Below are 24,687 nucleotides of genomic sequence, written 5' to 3'. Positions count from 1 at the left end.
CCGCAAGGGAAAAAATTTCAAATCCAGATTAGTTTTAGATGACATCCTGCAAACCATAAAAACTATGATACGATAAGCCTAAAAGGAACAGTATCTTGATCTTAAGCATAAGAAGGAAAAAAACACAAAAACTCACTTTTTCTTTTCGACTGTATGTGACCATTGCTTTTGTCAAATCTTCCGTATCAGTCTCTTTTGATACTGTTTCTGGTTCTTCGACCATCATTTCTGTCGTATCTCTCGTATCGACCTCTTTTGATATTGTTTATGGTTTTGTGACCATCATTTCTGTCATACCTCCCGTATCAGTTTCTCTTGATATTGTTTCTAGTTGCATCAAAGTTTGTTGACGATACACTTGTTTCCAAGACCGGAAATTATACAAAATATGGAACCTAGTAGTGTATGCTATCGCAATCAAATTAATTGCACAAATACGTATCAATTATGTTATTCTTTGTTTAATCGTGAATTGGTCATGTATAACTGAATTGTTTTGTGGTTTGCTTGTTTGTTGCCAATAATCACACTACAAATCAAGCTCATGTGTCATTGTACTGATTTGGTCATATTAGAAATAACTAATGGATGTATAAACTTATGTTATTACACACAAATTAAGGAAAAATGGATTTGACAATACGTAAGATCAAATACTAAGGGCCAAAATTATTTGTAATTTGTTCATAAACACAACATTTTGCTCATCTCAAACAGCCTCATTTTTTTTCCCATTCATAATGAAGTATAATGTGTGAAATATTCCAAAAGATATTAAATTAGTTTTACATATTGTATAATGGTTTTAGACAAAATCCACTAAAGTTAGATGAATATAAGAAACCGATTTATGTTTTGTATGCATATGCATTTTCGTTATTTGTATTGGAAAATAATATGCATTTTCATTATAAATTAAAACATTAATAAATAACTGAGATACAGATAATCTGTTTTTATCATTTATATCCGGTGACAATATTGATTCTGTCTTAATCCCACCTTCTATCAAACTATAATTAAGTAGACTTTTTAAGTGAAAACAAACAAAGTCTGTTAGGAAAAAACTATACTGTAAAGATTTCTATATATATATATATATATATATTAATCAACAAGTAAAGATTTCCATATAGTTCGGCAAAAAACTGAAGAATAAAAAAGTGGAGAAATTGAGATTGAGTAACAAATACTACTACAGTATTGATTATTGAAGTTGTGAATGATTACAAGAATTGCAGTTGAGTCGAGTGAATGGTTAGGTGGGTTATAAACATGGTAAAATGAGTTAGATCATAATAAATCATCTAGAACAATAATTAACCATAATTTATGGTCCAACAATTCAAAGCGTTAATGGAAAAAAAAAACGATCTGTCGTTTCCACATTCCAGAACACAACGATACCTCGTCGTTTTGGGATTCCTTTCTTCCAACAATACGAATAAAAGAACGACCTGCCGTTTTCATATTTCTTTTAAGCATAGCAGTATACGTCGTCGTTTTCTAGGATTTTTTTACACTGAAACTCTCAAACATTTCACTGAACCCTTCCTTTCACTTGCCTCTAGTTTTTTTCCCCGGTCACCGGCGACGGCGAAACTCCGTTATTACAAGTTAAAGTCATGCCTTTGAAGTTCCCTCTCCGAATACGATTCTTCACTCATCCTCTTCCGGGTACCCATCTCTCTTATAATCCCTCAAGCTCCGTCCCTTTGCTCTTCCGGATATTCTCATCTAGATTGAATTACTTCGAATTCGGTTCTCGCATCAACTTCTCAACCCGTCCGAACAGAGACCAACCCGAATTTGAACGGCGAAGTCGAGATGGAGGCTCGTCAAAGAGCTTGATCGAAGACGAAGAAGAGCTCAGCAAATGGGTTAGCGATCGTCGCGCGGACTTGTCGAGAGTTACGATCACGATTCGGGTCCAAACGTGGAGGATCGTAGCAGAGGGAGAAACCAAGACAGAAGGGGAATTCGCAACCAAGTTGATTCCTTTAGAGATGATAATAAGCGGTATGGTGGAAGTGGATTGAATGGTCGGATTCAGGGGAAGAGTAGTGAAGCGTCTTTTCGTAAGAGGAACGAGACAAGTTTTAGGAGAGATAGAGGTAGAGAAGATTACAAGAGTTTAGGGAAGCGGGATGATCGTCTTCTTGAAGACGAAAGCAGTGATGAGGATGTGAAGAGTTTAGCAATGGGAGGTATTGGGGATTTGCTTAGTGAAGAAGATGAGGAAGAGGACGAAGATTATGAATTTCTTAAGAAGAAAGCTGTTTCTGCTTTTGGGTTTGCTAAGGAGAATGCTGATAATTCTTATTTGACTAAGACAAGGTAACGTTGTTGTAAATCTAGTTTCTTTTGTGTGCTGTTGAATTGTTTAGAAGACAAGAGTTAGGTTGCTGCAAAAGTTTTCATTACTTCTTACTCTGATCACTTGGTAAAATGTTTCTTTAACAGATTCGATCAGTGTCCATTGTCTCCCTTATCGCTAAAAGCAATCAAGGAAGCTGGATACGAGACAATGACTGTTGTGCAGGAAGCTACTCTTACTGTAATTCTCAAAGGTATGTGTTTCTCTTATAATTTTTCAAATGGTGCTTATTGGATCAATGATGCAGAAAAAAAATAACACCATGATTTAGGAAATTGTGATTCTACCATGCTTTATATGATCACGACCTGTTTCACCCTAGCAATCCAGTAGTAGAAAGAAAAGCTTACAAACTTTGTGAACCTTTCTTGAGGTAGAATATGTGGGATTTCTCAATTATACAAGGACTTCCCTTATAATTATCTTTTATATTTTTCTTTAATCCCTTGGTTTCGCTGGCATTTCTATCTTTTTCTAGGTAAAGATGTCCTAGCTAAGGCCAAAACAGGAACTGGGAAAACTGTCGCGTTTTTGGTGAGACATACCATACACTAAGTTGGCCATTTGGTAATGGATTGAACCTGTATTTGGGATTTGTGCTTATTTTGCTGATGTTTATTTTTAAGCTTCCATCAATTGAAGTAGTTGTCAAATCTCCTCCTACAAGCCCGGATAATAAGCGACCCCCAATTCTTGCGCTTTTGATATGTCCAACTAGAGAACTTGCCAATCAAGCTGCTACAGAAGCAAACACCTTGTTAAAGTATCATCCAACTATAGGTGTTCAAGTTGTGATTGGAGGCACAAGACTTGGTTTAGAGCAAAAGCGTATGCAAACTAATCCGTGTCAGGTGAGTATTGTTTCCTTTGGTTTATATAGTTGAGGCTCATCTTTGGAGAATTTTTTTAAAGTTCCTCCAATATCGTAACTGTAATTTGAAACTTTCAGATTTTAGTGGCTACACCTGGAAGGCTCAAAGACCATATCGAGAACACGCCAGGATTTGCGACAAGGTTAAAGGGTGTGAAAGTCCTTGTTCTTGATGAAGCTGACCATCTTTTAGACATGGGTTTCCGCAAGGACATTGAGAGGATAATTTCAGCTGTTCCTAAGGAGAGACAAACTTTTCTATTTTCCGCCACAGTACCTGAAGAGGTCTGTCTCATTTTCTTGCATAATTAGTTTGGTTTTGGTTTTTGTTGCGATAGTACCTTGTTGTCATGGGTCTTGATTTGTGTTTCTCTGATGTAAAGGTCCGCCAAATATGCCTTGTTGCTCTGAGGCGGGATCACGAGTTTGTCAACTGTGTTCACGAAGGCACAGGTGAGACACATCAACAGGTCAGACAAACGCACATGATTGCATCTCTGGACAGACATTTCTCTCTTCTGTACACACTTCTTCGCGAACACATAATGGATAATGTGGACTATAAGGTAAAACCAGTGCCTATTGCAGACCCTGATGACTATTGTTTTCCCTTTCTGACCAACTTTTGTTCCTGAAGGTCATTGTCTTCTGTACAACTGCTATGGTTACAAAATTAGTGGCTGATCTACTTGGTGAGTTAAACTTAAATGTGAGAGAGATACATTCTAGGAAACCACAGAGTTACAGGACAAGGGTTTCTAATGAGTTCCGAAAATCAAAGGGTTTGATTCTGGTAACTTCTGATGTATCTGCTCGAGGGGTTGATTACCCTGATGTGACCCTTGTTTTACAGGTAAAGTCTATCATACAATATTATAATATTCTTACCTAAACTTCAACTAAAAACTGTTTTTTCTTGGAGTTTAACAGAAATTGTATACATTTGTTTATATCTACCAGGTGGGGTTGCCAAAAGACAGAGAACAATATATACACAGACTCGGTAGAACAGGGAGAAAAGGAAAGGAAGGAGAAGGCATACTGTTGTTGGCACCATGGGAGGAATGCTTTCTATCATCTCTTAAAGACTTACCCATCACTAAGTCTTCTCTGCCAGCAATAGACCCCGAAACTGTGAAAAAGGTTAGCCCTTTTCATCACCAAATCACACTGATATTGGCAAAAAGCCTTTTTAATGAGACCACATCAAGAATATACCAATACCAATCTCTTAGCTTGATTAGCTGATATGTATGAGAAACTTTGCAATTGGAACACAAACAGGTGCAAAAGGCTCTTTGCCATGTGGAGATGAGGAACAAGGAGGCAGCGTATCAGGCTTGGTTGGGTTACTATAACTCACAGAAGATGATTGGAAGAGACAAAGACAGGCTTGTGGAGTTGGCAAACGAGTTTAGTCGAAGTATGGGACTTGACAATCCTCCAGCTATACCAAAACTTATCCTTGGTAAGATGGGTCTCAAAAATGTTCCTGGTCTTAGAGCCAAGTAGAAGAATTATTCTATAGTATCTTTTTGTATGTTGTTTTGACTTTGTATGAAATTCTTTTTTTTATTTAAATATTCTTTAGTTCATCATATTTATTTTGTAAATAAAAGCTGGCGGCCCACTAGGACGTTGAATTAGCCCATCTTTTGTTAACCGACTAAAATCGGAAAAATCGAAGTGTATATATATTGCTACTACTTGCTAGGTTACCCAATATCTCTAGTTTTTAACATATCTTTTTCTCTGTTGAATCGGCAAATCATGTCATCTCCCACATCGTTGACCAGTTCCTTGGCTAAGCCGCGCCTCCTATTCGCCATCGTACAAAACGGCTACGTAAACGCAAAAGCCTGCGGTGTGTGGAGCTTCTTCTCGTCACCTCAGCTTGAGAATCCATATGAGAGATCATCGTCCACGAATCTTGTAGCAGCGGCCGAATTCCATGTGAGATTCTCTCCAAACAATCTACTGATCAATCATGATTATGACCTAAGATATTGTTCATGTGGCTACGTCTCTGGCTTGTTCTATATCTATGGTAATCGATACCAGGCTAGACCTCTGATATCATATCAGACACGGGTACGTCTATTTGGTAGTCGTCCCCGTACCGGGGACATGTTGGGGATGGAAACTCTACGGGGATTCTATGGGGACGCCTTAGATGCTTTAGGGGAAGATAACATCGAATTTTTTTTATATTTGCATCCATTTCATTGCATTCAAAACACTCTTATCATAAGCATATTTTCATTTCTTCATGTTTTTCTACTTTCTAAACTCTTTTCCCTTCTCTCCTTTTCCCATTAGCTTTACTAATCCCCTCTTATTCAAGGTATGGATATATTTTCTTATATGTTTATTGAAGTACTCATACCGTACCCGTATCTATAAATTTTTACTTCACCGTTTTCCGTCCCCGTTTCCGTACCCGTTTCCTGTTCCCGTATCCGTTTCAGTGCAACCTAGTGATATGTAACCCCATCACGGGACGGTATGCAATCTTACCTTATAGGTATACTTACAGAAAGGCTTATAGCTTTTTCGGGTTTGACCCCATAGAGAAGCAATACAAGGCATTGTCCATGGCTTATTACTGTGGTCCTGGCCGTAATAAAATTCTCACACTTGAAGATGGAGATTTGACGTGGAGAAGGATCAAATGTCCCATACGACATGATATTAAGAGTGATGGGGTATGCATCAACGGGGTTTTGTATTACTTGGGTGATACGTCAGATTGTTGTAATGATGCTCATGTTGTGACGTCTGATTATATCATAGTGTGCTTTGATGTTAGGTGTGAAAAGTTCACCTTCATTGATGTAGAAAGGTTTTGTCGATTGATTAACTATAAGGGCAAATTAGCTGTGATCTATTGGGAGGATGATGAAGACATTTATAAAGAGTGTTTTTATGGGAAAGATATTGATGAGTATTTGGAGGAAAATCTCGATGTTGATGCCACTAATGAGTTGCGTGTGTGGGTTTTAGAGGATGTTGAGAAGCAGGAATGGTCGAAATATGAATACACTTGGACCGATGATAGATTCTTCCGCCGTCAGGTTTCCATCGCTGGTGCGACTGCTTCAGGTGAAATAGTGTTTTCGATGAACAAGTATAAATCTAAACAACCGTTTTATGTTTTCTACTTCAATCCCGAAACGAAGACTCTCCAACGTGTTGAAATCCAAGGTTTTGCGTTTAAGAAACCTTGTAGTGTTCGCACCTTTGTAAACCACGTAGAGGATCTTAATCTTAACGATTTAGAACTACTCAAGTCAGTCCATCCTCCACTGGAGAAGCCAGAATATGTAGAAGATTCAGAATCAGACTGAGAAGTGAGAAGGGACGTACGATATGTCGATGTCATCACTATCTGCTCTTAATTATCTATGCTTCTTTTTTCGTTTTTTTTGTCAACCTAATTTATCTATTCGTTTATGCTTTTTTCATATGTACCCTTTTCATTTTCAATAATAAAAGTACGTTTTATTTCAAATCCGTGTTCTTCATTGAAATCGATGTTTGGAGATTCAATATTTTTGATTCGTTTCCTATTGGTGTGGATTCGTTTATCTCCTTGTTAATGTTTATAAATCGAAGATCATGTACAACTTTTTTCTTAGATTTTGTATTAACAAGTATCCGACAGTCTTTCTGAATGAATTTGAATTCGGTTTATTTAGTAGTAGGCAATGCAAACATAATTTACAGGCTAATGTAGTCCGATCATCATAAAATAGCTCCTACGCATGACTAATTAGAACATGACAACGCTATCAGAATATGTGAAATTAAGAACTTTGTAAGTTGTAACAATATTCTGGTACGAAGTATAAGTCGCACTCAAACTTCTTAAAGGTTATTCATATATGTTCCTGCTTTGCTTTGTTTGCATTATGAATATGATTATTAATGGTTTAGTGGTCTTCCTCTTCAGATAAGATATACTGCCATCATGTATACATAGGAACTGTCTCCACTCCATTATGAATATGATTATTCATAGACGTCATTTTTTTTTCCAGATCTCTCTACTAATGCTTTGCTTGCATCATTTTTTGCTGTTTTACAAAAAAAAAAAAAAAAAAAAAAAAAAATCTTTTTGATTAATTATCGGATTCTTTGGTTAAAAAGGTGTTTAGTATCCTAATTTCGTAGATAAGATATACACGTGGATGTTGACCCCAGAACTGGAGTGACAAATCAAAGCACCTACGCACCATCGGCGCGTGAGTAACAAACACCTTCAGAAACTCAGTTCGTCAATACCAGCTAAGCGCGTGGAGTATATCAATCGAAAGTGCAAAACACTGACTAATCTCTCTCTCTCTCTCTCTCTCTCTCTATTGGTGTCAAGTGTCTCTTTCGTTGTCCAACACTCCGATCAACTCCTCCGTCGTGTTTGCATGGCGTTTGCTCCGATTCTCCGCCGGGCCTCCGCGGCCAAGAACCTCATATCATTAGCTAGACTCGCCGTGGGCTCTTCATTCTCCTCCAGGTCTCTGCAAACCGGAGCCACCGGCGATGATTCTCAATCCATGGGTGGGTATCACGTGAGCTCCGGCGGATTCATGCGTGGAGCCGTGTATCGCGAGCCCAATCAGCCTCTAACCATCGAAGAGTTTCATATCCCTCGGCCTAAAGTCAATGAAATTCTCATCAAAACCAAAGGTAATACAATTCTTCTCCATGTTCTAAGGATTTGGGCTGAATCAATCTGGAGGATTCGAATGTTGAAAGTTGAATTCTTTTCTTTTTGTGGGCAGCTTGTGGGGTTTGTCACTCTGATCTTCATGTGATGAAAGGAGAGATACCATTCTCTAGTCCTTGTGTTATTGGTCATGAGATCACTGGTGAAGTTGTTGAGCACGGTCCTCTTACTGATCACAAGATCATTAAAAGGTTCTTTCTTTTTTTCCATCTCAACACTATAATGGAATCATATGTTTTGTTTATAAATTCTGAATGTCTCAACTTTATGTTCAGATTTCCAGTTGGGTCTCGTGTAGTTGGAGCTTTCATTATGCCTTGTGGAACCTGTTCTTATTGTGCTAAGGTGAGGTCGAAACTGTAGTTGCTTTCATTAGATTCTTTAACCTGAGAACTGAAACGTTTTAGCTGATACTTTTACTTGGATACAGGGCCATGATGATCTGTGTGAAGACTTCTTTGCTTACAACAGAGCTAAGGGAACTCTTTACGATGGCGAAACTCGTCTCTTTTTAAGACATGATGGTAAATTTTGAATCTTGATTAGGCTTTTTCAACAGCAGGTGGCATGTTAGGAGAAACATGACTGTTTTACCTAATTACATTTTCTCTGCAGATTCACCAGTGTATATGTACAGTATGGGAGGGATGGCTGAGTACTGTGTCACACCAGCTCACGGGTTAGCTCCTCTACCAGATTCTTTACCCTTCACTGAATCTGCGATTCTAGGGTGTGCTGTTTTTACAGCATATGGTGCTATGGCTCATGCTGCTGAGATCCGTCCTGGAGATTCTATTGCAGTTATTGGAATTGGTGGTGTTGGTTCCAAGTATGCTAAATGTGTGGCATTGTCATTGAGCATCTGATTTTTGAGGATAGTTTAAACCTGAGGTTTTAATTGCTTCTTGTATGACCATAACCATCTTTGAGTTGTTGCTTCAGTTGTTTGCAGATAGCGAGGGCATTTGGAGCCTCGGATATAATTGCTGTGGATGTTCAGGATGATAAATTGCAGAAGGCCAAGACACTTGGTGCTACTCATATTGTCAACGGTGCTAAAGAAGATGCTGTTGAAAGGATAAGAGTATGGTTAATTAAGGCCTCTTTCTTGTGGAGATAAACCTTTGATTGATATCAATATGAAAAACTGTTTCTTCTCTCGTAGGAAATAACCGGTGGGATGGGTGTTGATGTTGCTGTTGAAGCCCTGGGAAGGCCCCAAACTTTCATGCAGTGCACACTAAGTGTGAAAGATGGTGGAAAAGCTGTGATGATTGGACTCTCAAAAGCTGGTTCTGTTGGAGAAATTGACATAAACCGACTTGTTCGTAGGAAGGTTTGGGTTCTAACTTTCTTGGCCTATTTTACTGGTCCTGACCATGATGTTGAATCTCTGTTTTGTTTTTTTTTGTTTTTCTCCAAATTTTGTGAAGATAAAAGTTATAGGGTCATATGGAGGAAGAGCAAGACAGGATCTTCCTAAAGTAGTGAAACTGGCAGAGTCAGGGATCTTCAATCTAACAAACGCAGTTTCAAGTAAATACAAGTTTGAAGATGCAGGAAAAGCATTTCAAGATCTCAACGAAGGCAAAATCGTTAGCCGAGGTGTTGTTGAGATACTATAACAATAAATAGCTATCTGGTTCTTGTTTGGTATAATGACTTGATTCACTAAGGTCTTTTTTGTTAGTTGCTAGCTGCTACAATCTTCAGACAAGTTCTTACTTGTTTGCTTCATTGTGCATAGCAAATTAGCAATGTCTTTTTGAACATTGTTCTTGTCTCTTGATAATCAATAAAGAAGCATGTACGTGTTTTTTCAACTAGATTCTTCTTGCTCTATAGCTTAAATAATGAGATCAATATGATAACACATGATATAGCCTTAACATGAAGATTATAGCCTCTATATGTAATCAATTAGAATTTTTTTTTTTGGATACCAAAATAGTCGAAGAAGACTTGAGAATATTCAGAGAGTGGCAGAGTAATAAAAAAAAATATAGTTTTGAGTTATCATACATACTGGTAAAAAAAATACAGTTACTAGACAGTTACAAGAAGAAAAAAAACTGTAGTAGCTAGACATTAAAATTCATAATTTTACTGTATTAATTTATTTTCAACAGTTATTATTTTTTGTTTTTGGTAATTCAGTTATTGTGTTTCTAAACTGTTTTTAAATAACTAAGATACAGTATATCAAATTCTTTCCAATTGTCAATTGGTTTTAAATCCATATTTGATTGAATAAACCTTTTTTTTTTTTTTTTTTTTTTTAAAAAGAGTAAAAGATAAATAATAATAATCATGTTGTGTGTTGTTGGACCAAGTGGCTAAAATTACAAATCTAGTTTCCATTCTCGGCGTCGGCTGCGGCTTCATAACGTCACCGTTTTTGGTAAACTCAATCTACTCCCTTCCGTCTCACCGGAATTCTCTCGCTTTTTTTTTTTTGTCTCCGTCTCCTCCGACGTTCTCCAAGCTTCAGCTCCTCCTCCTCCCAACATTTATCTGCTCGCCTTACCCGGTCAGATCCTTTTACGTATCTTCTATTTCCCTGATCGTTGATTTATAAAATAAAAATAGATCGTATAGGTCTCGACCCTTTTTTTTTTTTTTTTAATTGGAATTTGAAATTGGTTTCGAAATTTTAGGTCTTTTGATTAGGTTAGGGCAACGTTGCTCTGGGTATTGAATTTTAAGGTTTTCCCTTTGGTTATTGGTCTCTCTGGAGCTTGATAATTTCAGCTTTGTTGTTAAAGTCTCGTTTTTTCGTTTCTGGGTCTAGATGAGATTTGATTAGACGTCAATTGGTGAAAAATTTGGAGTCTTTGGGTCTGAATTTGTTCATAGGGATGTGAATTGTATTGTCAGCTAATTCTGAAACGTTTCTTTTAGACTTTTGGTTTTGTGTAGGTAGGTTCTATGAGGAGTCCTAGATCTTATTCTGTGAAGTTTTTTGCTTGTAAGTAATTTTGGATCACTTAAAGAGTCTCGTAAGTATTTGTAAATGGAATTGTATAACTTGTTTTGCTCTTTTTGTTGATAGATTAGATTACATGTACGGTTCCAGAGACTCATCTTTTTTTGGCTGATTTTGTTCAAATTTCAGGAAAACTACAAAGTGTAAAACCTAGATGGTTTCGTTTTGTTAGATAGACTCTACTCTTTTTTCCGATTCACATGGTAAGGACATTGAGGTAGAGAATACTACTAAAAGCAATGGGAGATGGGAGTTCCACTAGATCCAACAGCTCGAACAGCAGCAATGAGAAACCAGAGTGGCTGCAACAGTACAATCTCGTTGGTAAGATTGGTGAAGGAACCTATGGTCTTGTTTTCTTGGCTAGAACCAAGACCCCGCCTAAAAGACCAATTGCCATCAAGAAGTTTAAGCAGTCAAAAGACGGAGATGGAGTTTCCCCAACTGCTATCCGCGAGATCATGTTGCTCAGAGAGATTTCCCATGAGAACGTCGTGAAGCTTGTGAATGTCCACATCAATTTTGCAGACATGTCTCTGTATCTTGCCTTTGATTATGCCGAGTACGATCTCTACGAAATCATCAGGCACCACAGAGACAAAGTAGGCCATTCGATAAACACATACACAGTTAAGTCTTTGCTCTGGCAGCTTCTCAACGGGTTGAACTATCTTCACAGTAATTGGATTATACACAGAGACTTGAAACCCTCGAATATCTTGGTTATGGGGGATGGAGAAGAACACGGAATAGTGAAAATAGCCGACTTCGGGCTTGCAAGGATATATCAAGCTCCGTTGAAACCGCTATCAGATAACGGAGTTGTGGTCACAATCTGGTACAGAGCACCAGAGCTGCTTCTTGGCTCGAAGCACTATACAAGCGCCGTCGATATGTGGGCTGTTGGATGTATATTCGCGGAGTTACTTACTCTGAAACCGTTGTTCCAAGGAGCAGAAGCGAAGTCGGCTCAAACCCCTTTCCAGTTAGATCAACTCGACAAGATATTTAAGATCTTAGGCCACCCGACGATGGATAAATGGCCAACGCTAGTTAACCTCCCGCACTGGCATAACGATGTTCAACACATTCAAGCTCACAAATACGACAGCGTTGGTCTCCACAACGTGGTACACCTGAATCAGAAAAGTCCTGCGTATGATCTCCTATCCAAAATGCTTGAATATGACCCGCTCAAGCGGATCACGGCTTCACAAGCACTAGAACATGAGTATTTCCGAATGGATCCTCTGCCAGGACGTAACGCATTTGTAGCCACCCAACCGATGGAGAAGAACGTGAATTACCCAACTCGTCCAGTCGACACAAACACGGATTTCGAAGGCACGACGAGCATCAATCCTCCTCAAGCAGTAGCAGCAGGAAACGTAGCAGGGAACATGGCTGGAGCTCATGGAATGGGCAATAGATCGATGCCAAGACCAATGGTGGCACATAACATGCAGAGGATGCAACCTCAAGGCATGATGGCTTATAATTTCCCAGCGCAAGCGGGGATGAACCCGAGTGTTCCGCTGCAGCAGCAGCGTGGGATGGCTCAACCGCACCAGCAGCAACAGCTAAGAAGGAAGGATCCTGGAATGGGTATGTCAGGTTACGCACCTCCTAACAAAACCAGACGCCTCTAATGATTTTTATAAGGTGAAGTCGATATCATCAAACTCGGGTGGGTTTAGATTCTGTGTGTTTGCGACAGAAGAAAGCGTTGCGATTTGCTTTATAGAGTAGAGTTAGATTGTAATGCAGCATGTGGTGTGTTGCTATATTCATATGGATGGATTGGATTCTGTAGTTTTTGTAAAAACATATCCTCTCAAGTGTTTGTTAATTAGAGCATCATTTCTCTTAACATCATTTCTCAAATAATAGTATATAGGAAATTTGCCAGAGCAAAAAAATATATCTATTTGCTTATCGCACCACCTACGGAGTGAGATAGTAAATATTAAAACTTGTTTTTCTTTATACGCCAGTGCCAGTCTATCACCAGTGTGACCAGACAACGTTTCTCTGATAATATCTATTTACCCACCTACATACATTAGAATCTAATACTATACGATTGTAGATCTTCAAATCAAAGACCTACAACCACTTCGCCCAACATAGTTGGTGTTTTTTTTTTTTTTTTTTTTTTTTTTTTTTTTTTTTTTTTGTGTCAACGACACAATTGTTCTTTATCTTCAGCATGTTAATGTATTCAAGCTTATTTACATATAAAACGCTTATCTACCCAGCTATGCAGTAATAAATTATAACAATGTAATACTTTAAAAATCAAGTTTTTGTCTTTGTTTACCTACCATCATCAATGGACTATATAAACAATATTAAAGTAAATATAGACTAATGAGAAAATGTGGACCAAAAAAATAAACTACGTAATAAGAAATGTTTTGTTATTAAATTTTAGAAGAAAGAAAAAGAGAGTTACGTGCTTCTTTTGGCATACGCATAAATACAAATAAAAGAACCACAACTTGTAACTGTTATTCTCCAACGTCGAAGTTACAAAACAGCTTTCTGACTGTGTAGAGATGAAGTTTTTATTGATCCGGTAGTCATAGTCTCATAGAAACTGTTATTATGCTTATGCATCGTGGGAGCTAAGCTAGTCACAAACTAGGTTTAAGAAGATTAATATTGGTAAGTCAACGCGGTATATTTTACGTAAACAACTTGCTCCTAATGAGTTTTTTACTTATTTAACTATCTAATTAGTTAAATATATGTCCAGTGTGATGTTTTAAAAATTTGTACCAGCTAGATAGACGACGAATCAACGACTTTTCATGCCATAGAATAATCATTATTATTAGGCTGGACTATAACGTGAGTTACGTTTGCTACTAATTGCGTCGCTCTATAATTTCGTGGATAAATTAGTATAATATAATTCTAAAAGATCCAGCCTAATAATGGTTCCATTGTTCGATAAAAAATATAATAATAATGGTTCCATTCATAATCGAGGTAGAAATTTTTCATATCTATGTTAATTTCATAATTTGAGCTCTATATATATATATATATATAAAACGTTCATTAATTAGACCGCGATAATTTACAAAAATGTGCTATATAACCTCGAACAGTTACGGAGTCGTACGTTGTGCCACATCATCACGAACTTATCCGGCCCTATTTTAAGCCCCTCTAAGCCTTCTTCTCTTTCTCACACCATAACGGCAACAAAGTTGGATATTAGAGTGGAGCTATGGTAGACGAGAGAGACCAAGATACATCATCTTCATCTCTTCCATCTTTGAGCAAGCAATTGGCAGGCACAACTCTTGGAGGAAGCGCAAACGTTCCCGTAGTTGACCTAAGCGTTTCTGATGAAGAGTTCCTGGTGCGTGAGGTGGTGAAAGCGAGTGAAGAGTGGGGAATCTTTCAGGTGGTTAACCATGGGATTCCAACGGAGCTGATGCAGCAGCTCCAAGTGGCTGGGAAACAGTTCTTTGACCTCCCGGAGACAGAAAAGGAAGCTGTGGCGAAAGAGGGAGGCTTCGAAGGATACAAAAGGAACTATCTAGGAGGTATAGACAATTGGGACGAACATCTGTTTCACAGACTCTCCCCACCCTCAATCATAAACTATAAATATTGGCCTAAGAATCCTCCCCAATACAGGTACGTGCGTTTTACGTTATTGATTCAAAACCAAGTGGATTGACTCTCATGTTTTACGTTAAAAATAAATTGTCAAATTTAAATGTTGGATTTTCGTCCATATATATATACATATGATTTTGGAACATGGTGGTATCATTCAGGGAAGTGACTGAGGAGTACACAAAGCATATAAAGAGGCTAACGGAGATGATTCTTGGTTGGCTATCAGAGGGACTAGATTTGCCGCGTGTGGCGTTGACGCAAAGTATAGGTGACGATACGGCAGAGTATGCCCTTAGGATCAACTTCTATCCGCCAACTAAACATTCGGAATTGACCATAGGAGCTGCGGCGCATAGTGATATGGGTGCAATCGCACTCCTTGTCCCCAATGAGGTTCCTGGACTTCAAGCCTTCAAGGACGAACAATGGTTTGACCTTAACTATATCAACTCTGCCGTTGTTGTTATCCTCGGCGATCAACTCATGGTATGGTTGACATTTTTTTTATTTTTTTTTCTTTCTTTTTTCGGATTTGAAAATGTTTTTGTGGTTTGATTTATAGATTCAAACTAATTTGCAGAGAATAACCAACGGGAGGTTTAAGAACGTGTTTCACAGAGCGAAGTCGGATAGAGAAAGAGTGAGGATTTCTTGGCCTATTTTTGTTGCGCCTAGGGATGATATGTCCATCGGACCTTTGCCGGAGCTTACCGGAGACGATAATCCTCCTAAATTTGAGACTCTATTATATAAAGACTATATTGACAAGAAGATAAAAGGTTGGGCGCTCGAAGGGCTCCACAGTCTACTGAAAACCCCTAAAACTATCTAACTAAGAAACAATTTGAGTATCATTCAACAATATCATAATAAATGATGATGAATTGTTTCAAGTGATCCTATCAAATTAAAGAGTTCGAGAGTTTTTCTTCCCGTTTCATTTTCGAGTAATTACGTTTTTATTTACAGACAAGTGTTTGTTGATAATTGTTCTTTCTTCTTTTGGAGTTTCTATTTATGCATGGTATTGTTTCATATAAAAAAAATATAATATGGTTTGAGGGTTTCTTCTATGAATCGTGTTCGTTAATTTCTTCTTTGAGGGTTTCTTCTATATACAGTGCATTAAACTATTTAGGGGAAGAAAGAAAGAAATATATGTGGAAAAGTTAAGTGTTTATTAAGTAGTTTGTTTGGGTTTGGTTTGATTATAGTTTTTATAATATTACAAAGTGTTACTCTGTCATACCTGAAGTCAAAAACTAGGTTTGACTAATCAAGAAGAAGATGTGTCAAATTTTGTTACATCAAGGCAAAGGTGTCTATTCAAATCCATAGATGCATAAGGTCCCTAGCACCAAAGTTTGATAGAAAGACTTGCAAAGTTTTAAATTTTGTGTTTTTTGTATTACGTGGTTTCTATTCGATTCGTTTACATGATTTGATCTGATGCATAGTCTTCTTGCTTGTTTTAATGTTATGGTAGCTAATTCTGAGCTCGTTTGGTTACTCTGAAATTTTAATGAATGAGTCATTACTGATTTTAGTGATTTTTCAGTTGTATCATAATGAATTTGATTGAAAGACTTGCAAAGTGATATGCTCTTGTAGACAAAGTGATATGCTCTTGTAGACTATGCATCAGATCAGATAAGACTTGTAATATGTGGTTTTAATTTGGATTCGTTTATGAAGCAATGTATGAGTTTTTCTTTTACTCTCTAGTTGTACTAAATCTCTGTCAAGTAAACACAAAACAGAGATATATACTAAGCAAGTTTCTTCAAGATGATTAATACTAAGAAAAACAAACAATAGAGGTACTCCAAAGATTTTGGTGGATTTGGTTTTATTTTCTAATTTTGCATAAATTGTAACAGACATTTGTAACATTATAAATTATATTAGAAAGACATTTTTTATATAATTTTTATTTTTATTTTTTTAGACATCCATATTTAAGGATCTCAAATGGAGGGAAACAAAATAATAAAAGACTAGTGGAAGTTTTAGATTAAGTTAGTAGTATTAATTTTAATATTACCCATTAGAATATAACTAATGAGTATGGTGTAGATCGTCAATCATAGATATAAAACCACCTCCGTTGCCGACAGTTGTGTTTTTTTTTTTTTTTTTTTTTTTATCATTATTGAATCGGCAAAATCCAATCCATATAATTTTTATTACGCAGAATAACACGATTTAATGAAATTGAATTCCAGAAAAATCGATTACAGAAATAGTGATATAACTATTTAACTAAAGATATTTTTCGTGCAATTATTTTTTTCTACGGCTTAATATTAAACTCCTACATGCATAGCGTATTTAACGTACAAGTTTATTCACATAACGCTTATCTACCAGCTATGGGGTAATAAATTATAACAAATGTAATAATTAAAAAATGAAGTTTTTGTCTTTGTTTACCTACCATCATCAATTTACAATGTAAATATTGTATATATATAATATTATAGACTAATGAGAAAATGTGGACCAAAAAGAATTAACTAATGAGAAATGTTGACCAAAAAAATAAACTATTGAGAAATGTTTTATTATTAAATTCCAGAAGACAGGAAAAGAGTCACATGCATCTTTCGGCATAAATACAAATAAAAGAAGGACGAAGTTTTAGTCTGCAAAAAGCTCCCACCATAAATAAGTTACACAACTTGGAACTGTTATTCTGCATCGTCGAAGTCACAAAACAGTTTTCTGACTGGGTGGAGATGAAGTTTTTATCAATCCAGTAGCCATAGAAACTGTTATTATGCGTTGTGGGAGCTAGTCACAAACAGCATTTTTACTTATGGTAAAGACATAACTAGGTTTAAGAAGATTAATATGTGTCATGTGTTGATCTTTGTAAGTCAACGCCGTATATTTTTCGTAAACATTTGCTAATTGCAATCAATTTCTTTTTTAATTTTCTTTTAGTTAAATATATAAATGTCCAGTGTAGTATTTAAAAAATTATAATAGATAGACGAAGAATCCACGACTTTTTAATGCCATAGAATAATCATTATTAGGCTGGATTAATTGTAACGTGAATAATCCATACGTTTGTTGCTACTTATATATTATCGCCTCTCTAATTTCGATGATAAAGTAGTATAATTCTACAGCTTAATTAATAATGCTTCCATTGATAATCGAGGTACGAAATATTCATATCTATGTTAGTTTTATAATTTGAGCTCTTTATATATAAAAATACGTTTATTAATTAGACCTCGTGGTTTACAAAAATGGTATACATGAAAATTAATACTAACAATGAACATATTTTTATATAAAAATGGTTATTAATTTTCATGTATGCCACATCATCACGAACTTACCTTATTTAAAGCCCCTCTAAGCCTTTTTCTCTTTCTCACACCACACCATAACGGCAACAAAGTTGGATATTAGAGTGGAGCAATGGTAGACGAGAGAGACCAAGATACATCTTCTTCATCTCTCCCATCTTTGAACAAGCAATTGGCAGACACAAATCTTGGAGGAAGCGCGGACGTTCCCGTCGTTGACCTAAGCTTTTCTGATGAAGGTTTTCTGGTGCGTGATTTGGTGAAAGCGAGTGAAGAGTGGGGAGTCTTTCAGGTGGTTAACCATGGGATTCCGATGGAGCTGATGCAGCAGCTACAACTGGCTGGGAAACAGTTCTTCGACCTCCCGGAGACAGAAAAGGACGCTGTGGCGAAAGAGGAAGACTTCGAAGGATACAAGAGGAAGTATCTGGGAGGTATAAACAATTGGGACGAACATCTGTTTCATAGACTCTCCCCACCCTCAATCATCAACTATAAATATTGGCCTAAGAATCCTCCCCAATACAGGTACGTACGTTTTACGTCATTAATTCAAAACCAAGTTGATTGACTCTCATGTTTTACGTTAAAAATAAATTGTCAAAATTTAAATGTTGGATTTTCGTCCATATTAATATATTGGAACATGGTGGTATCAGGGAGGTGACTGAGGAGTATACAAAGCATATGAAGAGGCTAACGGAGAAGATTCTCGGTTGGCTATCAGAGGGACTAGGGTTACCGCGTGTGACGTTGAGTCAAAGTATAGGTGGCGATACGGCAGAGTATGTGCTGAGGATCAATTTCTATCCGCCAACTCAACATTCCGAATTAACCATAGGAGCTGCGGCGCATAGTGATATGGGTGCAATCGCACTCCTTCTCCCCAATGAGGTTCCGGGACTTCAAGCCTTCAAGGACGAACAATGGTTTGACCTTAACTATATCAACTCTGCCATTGTTGTTATCATTGGCGATCAACTCATGGTATGGTTGACTTTTTTTTTTTTTTTTTTTAAGGTTTGAAAATGTTTTTGTGGTTTGATTTGTAGATTCATATTAATTGCAGAGGATGACCAACGGGAGGTTCAAGAACGTGTTTCACAGAGCAAAGACGGATAGGGAAAGATTGAGGATTTCTTGGCCTGTTTTTGTTGCGCCTAGGGATGATATGTCCGTCGGACCTTTGCCGGAGCTTACCGGAGACGAGAATCCTCCCAAGTTCGAGACTCTAATATATAAAGACTATATTGACCAGAAGATAAAAGGTTGGGCGCTTGAAGATCTTCCAGTCTACTGAAAATCCTCAAAACCAAGAAACAAATTGAGTATCATCCAACAATATATATCATAATAAGTGATGATGAATTGTTTCTAAGTGATCCTATCAAAGTGTTCAAGAGTTTCTTCCCGTTTCGTTTTCGAGTTACGTTCTTATTTACAGACAAGTGTTTGTTGATAATTGTTCTTTCTTCTTTCGGAGTTTATATATATATGCTAATATGCATGGTATTGGTAAATGGTAACAAATAAAAAATATTAATATGGTTTGAGGCCGGTTTCTTCTATAAATCCGTGTTCGTTAATTTCTTCTTTGAGGTTTTCTCCTATATATGGTGCATTAAACTATTTCGGGAACAGAAAAAATATATACAATCGTGGAAAATTTAAGTGTTTATTAATTTTTATGGTTAAACTGAAGTAGTTCGTTTGGGTTTGGTTTGATCAATATATAATAGATTTTACAATATTACAAAGTGTTAGTCTTCACTCTTCACTCGCTTTCACCTGAATCAAAAAAGTCCTGCGTATAATCTACTACCCAAAATGCTGGATATGTTCAGCTAAAGCGGATCACGGCTTCACAAGCATTATTTCCGAAAGGCTCCTCTGCCGGGACGGAACGCATTTGTAGCCACCCAACCAATGGATGATATTCTTTTAAACGATCATTTGTAATGATATTTTACTATTTTTTCAATACTTTTGCATAGTTTATAAAAGTATAAAACTCTCGTCACCTGGGTTCGAATAGCATTGGCCATGGAAATTTAAAATTTAATATGGTTTTTCCCGTTGCAGAAGATTAATCTTTGGGTCTAAAAATCCTTTAGGATCACTTCTAAGTTATCGAAAAAAATATATATACGACCTTATAACTAAATTTTCTGCCTCCTCATTAAGAACATCATTTCTCTTAACATAATTTTTCAAAAAAAAATAGTAAATAGGAGATTTGCCAAGAGGAGGGATATATAATATTACAAAATCTATTTGCTTATTAGTTTATCACCCACCACCTATGGAGTGAGAAGGTAATTATGAATACAGTTTTGGAAATATATTTTTTACGTTTTATGAAACTTGGTTTTTCTTTAGCTTAATATTAAACTCATACATGATACATGCGTAGCGTATTTTTAATATATTCAAGCTTATTTACATATAAAAACGCTTATCTACCAGCTATATGCAGTAATCAATTTTAACGAATGTAATATTTTAAAAATCAAGTTTTTGTCTTTGTTTACCTACCATCATCAATTGACAATATAATATTAATTGTATATAGAATATTTTTTGGTAGTAATATTGTATATATAATATAGACTCATGAGAAAATGTGGACCAAAAAAATAAACTAATTAATGAGAAATGTCGAAGTTACAAAACAGCTTTCTGACTGGGTAGAGATGAAGTTTTTATCGATGCAGTAGCCACAGAATTAAACTGTTATTATGCTTAGGCATCGTGGGAGCTAGTCACACACTAGGTTTAAGAAGATTAATCTGTGCATGTGTTGATCTTGGTAAGTCAACGCGGTAATATTTTACAGCTGCCTAAACTGTGTTCTAGACTAATTCTTGCACTCTCTGTTTGATTGCAACATGCAAGTCTATTGTAATTTCGTCCAATGTGATGTAGACATTTGATCTTATCTCAATTATACGATGGACCCACTACGTTTTACATGGCAGAGAACAATTATTAGGCTGTGGCAGCGTTTACCAACTACTAGTTGTCTACTTGTTTGTTGATATTTATAAGTGACGTCCGAGTAATGGCTCTATCTATGATCGAGATACGACATAAGATATTTATCAAAAAAACAAAAATTAGGTATATTTATTATTATATACAGCATGCAGTTTAATATTATCATATTAAATCTGATATAAAGGCTTCTCTTCTCCGTTTCACACACCTTTCACAGTAAGAAAGACTAACTTGGACACTAGAGTGAAGCCATGGAAGACGAAAAAAACCACAACACATCTTCTTCGTCTCTCCCGTCTTTGTGTAAGAAATTGGCGAGCTCAACTCTTGGGGGTGTTCTGTGACTGGACGTTCCCGTGGTTGATCTAAGCGTTTCTGATGAAGAGCTTTTGGTGCGTGAGGTGACGGAAGCGAGCCAAGAATGGGGAGTTTTTCAGGTGGTCAACCACGGGATTCCAACGGAGCTGATGCAGCAGCTGCAAGTGGTTGGGAAGCAGTTTTTCGACCTCCCGGAGGCAGAAAAGGAAGCTATGGCGAAAGGGGAGGACTTCGAAGGATACAGGAGGAACTATCTACAAGGTATTGAGGCTTGGGACGAACATCTCTTTCACAGAATCTCCCCACCCTCAATCGTCAAATATGAATACTGGCCTAAGAATCCTCCCCAATACAGGTAACGTACGTACCCGTATGAGTTATTATTTAAAAACCAATCAGCAATAAGGTGGACTGACTCATGTTTATATATGTTAAACTTTGCTTCATTAAGAAATTATCAAATTTTAATTTGATGATATATTGGGACTATTAATAATCAAGTTCCTGCAGTTCAAACAGAAGCCCAGTCTTCTGCTTTTGAGTCCAAGGCCTTAGAAGATATGGGCTGTAATCAGAAAAGCAAGCCCAACAATAATTTGTCCTCATTCTGCAACGGTAACATAGCGATTACGAAGGAGCCTAGGGTAAACATCACTACACATACATCATTGATGGGGAGCCAAGGGTATCAAATCTGTTATGCAGAGAGAGTTGTTGGACTGTGAACCCCGTACGTTGATGAGTTGGTAAGGACGTACGACTTGTCTCAGTCCCACGGTTTGTCTCGGGTGTTGTCGCAATCAATCTTGTTGTCGCAATCACTCTTGTTGTCGCAATCGCTCTGTTACCATTGCAGAGTGAGGACAAATTATTGTTGGGCTTGCTTTTCTGATTACAGCCCATATCTTCTAAGACCTTGGATTCAAAAGCAGAGAAGACTAGGCTTCTGTTTGAACTGCAGGAACTTGATTATTAATAGGGACGTGGCGATTTCAGGGAAGTGAATGAGGAGTACACAAGGCATATAAAGAAGCTAACAGAGAAAATTCTTGGTTGGTTATCAGAAGGACTAGGGTTATCCCCCGTGGTGGTGTTGCAAAGTTTAGGTGGCGAAACGGCAGAGTATTTGATTAGTTACAATTACAATCCACCGTCTCCAAAATCGAAATTAGCCTTTGGAGGCGCGGCGCACACCGATATAGGGGCAATCACACTCCTCATCCCCAATGAGGTTCCTGGACTTCAACGACGAAAAATGATTGGTCACACACATTGTGTAGATGAAATTATTTAGTTCGTGATTTTCACGAAAACGAGATACACGATCTAGAGAATAAATCTTCTAGAAAAGAGTAATTTTTTCTTTGTTTTGGCGTTAAGCTAAAATAGTTCAATATCTATTTTTATATAATTTTGGTGTACCTAAATGCACTATAATTCTATGACGATATTACCATTACTAGGTTTTGAACCCACTCTACGCATGAGTTTATTTGATATATTCTGATAAAAATTATATATGATTGGTTACGGTAATAAAATATTATCTCATAAAAAATTAAAATTAGTACTAAGGAAAAAAATTAAATTTCAGATACGCAATTTTTAAAAATATAAAAATCAGTTGTGTTATAAAATCAAATCTGATAAAAAAAATCATAAATTTTACTTGATGTCCAGGCGAGGCAAATCAAACTGATGACCTCACATATTCTAAACCATTTTCTTTGACCACCAGAAAAACGAAACAATTTTATAATCATGAAATTAACTCGTTTTCATATTTAATTGATCGCTACCACCTATGTTTTCGTGTTTTTTTTTCAATATTTTTTTATTTTTTATATTCTTTCTTGTCATTTTCATTGTCAAATTTTGTGTTAATTGTCATCGCAACTTTTACCGTTTGGTTATTCGTTATACTCTTTTTCTTCTTCTTTCTCGTCAACTTCTTCACATTCTTCCACTGAGAAACCTTTTTTTAGACTACCACACAACTTGTTAACCCATCAAACTCCATGAACAAAATCATTTCTTTTCTCATAAAATTTGTGAAATTCATGATTACGAGCATAGTCAACACATACACCCAATTATTGACAATTTTATCCATATACTTATTTGGTTTTAGATCCATGCGTTTAGAAACTTCTCAAACCAAAATCCTTACTTGGTTTATAATATTTTAAAAACATAATAAAATATACTAATAAATATATATTTAATATGAATCATATGATATTTAGAGATATAAGTACACTATAAGAACATATTAATTATAAATAAATAATATCAATTATATTATATCATCAAATAATATCAACCATATCATATTATCAAATAGTCGTAACCGTATATAACAATAACCGCTTGAACCATAACCGTATTTAAACGTAACCGTTTAACCGTTTGTTAAACGGTTCTGGTTAAGGTTACAAAATTTCTAACCATAACTGATGGTTAATAAACCTTAACTGTGACAACCGTAACCCTGGTCATGCCTATGCATAGCTAATAAAACATGTGTGTTTGTCGTCCATCTTTCTTCTTTAAACCTCAAAATTTGACTCAAACATCAAATTAAGCTCAAGCGATGTCAATCTTTCTTCCTTAGACCCACAAATAAAAAAATTAATGAAAAAATATCAACTCATCTATAAAATCATACACAAAAATATGTTTTACAACTCATAAGAAATAAAAAGCACAAATATAGATAAATAAGATAATTTATGTTTTGCATCAATATTTATAATATTTTAAACTTTTAAAAGGTTTCGAAATATAAAATTTGAACCTTTTAAAAACTTTCAATATTTATAATATTTTAAACTTTTAAAATTTAAAACTTATAATATATAAAAACTTTTTAAAAGCTAAGAACTTTTAAAAGTTTCAGTATTTATAATATTTAAACTTTTAAAATTTTTAAATATTATAATATTTTTTTGAAACTGTTTAAAGTTTTAATTTGATCAAATAAAAAACCAGATCAAACCAAATAAAACTTTTAAATTTGGACGTCTGATAAATCAAGCTTTCATGCTCATTTGTTGTTGGAAGCATATTAATCTTATTTATACTGGTTCCGAACCATTGTCTAAAAACTTTATAGCCGGTGTGGGATATTGTGCTTAGTACTTTGATTTCCATAAATTTAAAATTTTCCTTTTTCTAAAAAATTCTGTAAATTTAAAAAATGTTAATGAATAACATGTCAAATCATGATAGGTTGTTTAAAATAATTCTTAATATAAAAAATTCTGAAAATTGTATAAAATGTTAATAAGTGATATGTCAAATTTCTATTGATTGTTTAAAATCCTAGATGGACACCCTTAGGAACTTATAGCTCCTACTTTTTATTATTATAGATTATCGTTTTGCATATTATTTTAGTTTTATTTTTTTTGGAAAGTTGGTTAAAATTTAATATTGAGGGAAAAACCA

General features: G+C 36.0%; 5 protein-coding genes, 1 long non-coding RNA gene and 1 pseudogene across 13 annotated transcripts; all 7 read left to right on the top strand.

Moving 5' to 3' along the window:
- Positions 1-1,508: 1,508 nt before the first annotated feature.
- Positions 1,509-4,846, top strand: LOC104763653 (DEAD-box ATP-dependent RNA helicase 31-like). 2 transcript variants are annotated; one of them, XM_087498215.1, is made up of 10 exons: positions 1,520-2,337; positions 2,464-2,570; positions 2,649-2,750; positions 2,856-2,911; positions 3,004-3,228; positions 3,327-3,533; positions 3,632-3,814; positions 3,886-4,101; positions 4,209-4,391; positions 4,533-4,846. In XM_087498215.1, exons 5-10 carry the CDS (start codon positions 3,208-3,210, stop codon positions 4,758-4,760), a joined length of 1,038 nt encoding a protein of 345 aa, XP_087354341.1. In that variant the 5' UTR covers positions 1,520-2,337; positions 2,464-2,570; positions 2,649-2,750; positions 2,856-2,911; positions 3,004-3,207; the 3' UTR covers positions 4,761-4,846. The 2 variants fall into 2 exon arrangements, with proteins under 2 accessions (XP_087354340.1, XP_087354341.1); XM_087498214.1 differs by lacking the exon at positions 2,649-2,750 and having other exon boundaries at positions 1,509-2,337.
- A 172-nt stretch (positions 4,847-5,018) lies between these two features.
- On the top strand, positions 5,019-6,595 carry LOC147923131 (F-box protein At2g15640 pseudogene; annotated as a pseudogene).
- Positions 6,596-7,255: 660 nt separating this feature from the next.
- LOC104762506 (uncharacterized) lies at positions 7,256-9,797 on the top strand. Of its 2 annotated transcripts, none has more exons than XM_010485815.3 (8): positions 7,256-7,934; positions 8,030-8,165; positions 8,250-8,319; positions 8,405-8,498; positions 8,590-8,803; positions 8,917-9,058; positions 9,140-9,310; positions 9,408-9,797. In XM_010485815.3, exons 1-8 carry the CDS (start codon positions 7,670-7,672, stop codon positions 9,597-9,599), a joined length of 1,284 nt encoding a protein of 427 aa, XP_010484117.2. In that variant the 5' UTR covers positions 7,256-7,669; the 3' UTR covers positions 9,600-9,797. The 2 variants fall into 2 exon arrangements, with proteins under 2 accessions (XP_010484117.2, XP_019095382.2); XM_019239837.2 differs by having other exon boundaries at positions 7,337-7,934; positions 8,590-8,653.
- A 434-nt stretch (positions 9,798-10,231) lies between these two features.
- Positions 10,232-12,830, top strand: LOC104762505 (cyclin-dependent kinase E-1). 5 transcript variants are annotated; one of them, XM_010485811.3, is made up of 3 exons: positions 10,297-10,504; positions 10,876-10,942; positions 11,090-12,830. In XM_010485811.3, exon 3 carries the CDS (start codon positions 11,200-11,202, stop codon positions 12,607-12,609), a length of 1,410 nt encoding a protein of 469 aa, XP_010484113.1. In that variant the 5' UTR covers positions 10,297-10,504; positions 10,876-10,942; positions 11,090-11,199; the 3' UTR covers positions 12,610-12,830. The 5 variants fall into 5 exon arrangements, with proteins under 5 accessions (XP_010484111.1, XP_010484113.1, XP_010484115.1 ...); XM_010485813.3 differs by having other exon boundaries at positions 10,300-10,504; positions 10,894-10,942; XM_087499806.1 differs by having other exon boundaries at positions 10,300-10,504; positions 10,894-10,973.
- A 1,198-nt stretch (positions 12,831-14,028) lies between these two features.
- Positions 14,029-15,672, top strand: LOC109124872 (putative flavonol synthase 5). Its single transcript, XM_010485805.3, has 3 exons — positions 14,029-14,614; positions 14,758-15,085; positions 15,180-15,672. Exons 1-3 carry the CDS (start codon positions 14,199-14,201, stop codon positions 15,429-15,431), a joined length of 996 nt encoding a protein of 331 aa, XP_010484107.1. The 5' UTR covers positions 14,029-14,198; the 3' UTR covers positions 15,432-15,672.
- A 2,218-nt stretch (positions 15,673-17,890) lies between these two features.
- On the top strand, positions 17,891-19,494 carry LOC109130525 (putative flavonol synthase 5). The gene is made up of 3 exons (XM_087499845.1): positions 17,891-18,450; positions 18,582-18,909; positions 18,992-19,494. The coding sequence occupies exons 1-3, from the start codon at positions 18,035-18,037 to the stop codon at positions 19,220-19,222; spliced, it is 975 nt and encodes a 324-aa protein (XP_087355971.1). The 5' UTR covers positions 17,891-18,034; the 3' UTR covers positions 19,223-19,494.
- Positions 19,495-21,012: 1,518 nt separating this feature from the next.
- Positions 21,013-22,712, top strand: LOC104762502 (uncharacterized). Of its 2 annotated transcripts, none has more exons than XR_015588238.1 (2): positions 21,013-21,592; positions 21,739-22,712. It is a non-coding gene; the product is annotated as an uncharacterized LOC104762502 (long non-coding RNA). The 2 variants fall into 2 exon arrangements; XR_763502.3 differs by having other exon boundaries at positions 21,689-22,712.
- Positions 22,713-24,687: the final 1,975 nt, after the last annotated feature.

This window comes from Camelina sativa, chromosome 18, assembly GCF_030686135.1.
Source record: "Camelina sativa cultivar CO46 ecotype springtype chromosome 18, ASM3068613v1".
NCBI classification, from domain to species: domain Eukaryota; kingdom Viridiplantae; phylum Streptophyta; class Magnoliopsida; order Brassicales; family Brassicaceae; genus Camelina; species Camelina sativa.
Note: the sequence above shows the minus strand (reverse complement) of the source record. Positions and strands in the feature narration are given on the sequence as shown.

Coding starts and splice junctions, on each gene's coding strand:
- LOC104763653 (XM_087498214.1), top strand. CDS start 2,201: ATGGGAGGTATTGGGGATTTGCTTAGTGAAGAAGATGAGGAAGAGGAC. Junction 2,338..2,463: donor TCTTATTTGACTAAGACAAG/GTAACGTTGTTG, acceptor TTTCTTTAACAG/ATTCGATCAGTGTCCATTGT. Junction 2,571..2,855: donor TCTTACTGTAATTCTCAAAG/GTATGTGTTTCT, acceptor ATCTTTTTCTAG/GTAAAGATGTCCTAGCTAAG.
- LOC104762506 (XM_010485815.3), top strand. CDS start 7,670: ATGGCGTTTGCTCCGATTCTCCGCCGGGCCTCCGCGGCCAAGAACCTC. Junction 7,935..8,029: donor AATTCTCATCAAAACCAAAG/GTAATACAATTC, acceptor TTTTGTGGGCAG/CTTGTGGGGTTTGTCACTCT. Junction 8,166..8,249: donor GATCACAAGATCATTAAAAG/GTTCTTTCTTTT, acceptor CTTTATGTTCAG/ATTTCCAGTTGGGTCTCGTG.
- LOC104762505 (XM_010485809.3), top strand. CDS start 11,200: ATGGGAGATGGGAGTTCCACTAGATCCAACAGCTCGAACAGCAGCAAT.
- LOC109124872 (XM_010485805.3), top strand. CDS start 14,199: ATGGTAGACGAGAGAGACCAAGATACATCATCTTCATCTCTTCCATCT. Junction 14,615..14,757: donor AAGAATCCTCCCCAATACAG/GTACGTGCGTTT, acceptor GGTATCATTCAG/GGAAGTGACTGAGGAGTACA. Junction 15,086..15,179: donor TCCTCGGCGATCAACTCATG/GTATGGTTGACA, acceptor ACTAATTTGCAG/AGAATAACCAACGGGAGGTT.
- LOC109130525 (XM_087499845.1), top strand. CDS start 18,035: ATGGTAGACGAGAGAGACCAAGATACATCTTCTTCATCTCTCCCATCT. Junction 18,451..18,581: donor AAGAATCCTCCCCAATACAG/GTACGTACGTTT, acceptor TGGTGGTATCAG/GGAGGTGACTGAGGAGTATA. Junction 18,910..18,991: donor TCATTGGCGATCAACTCATG/GTATGGTTGACT, acceptor TATTAATTGCAG/AGGATGACCAACGGGAGGTT.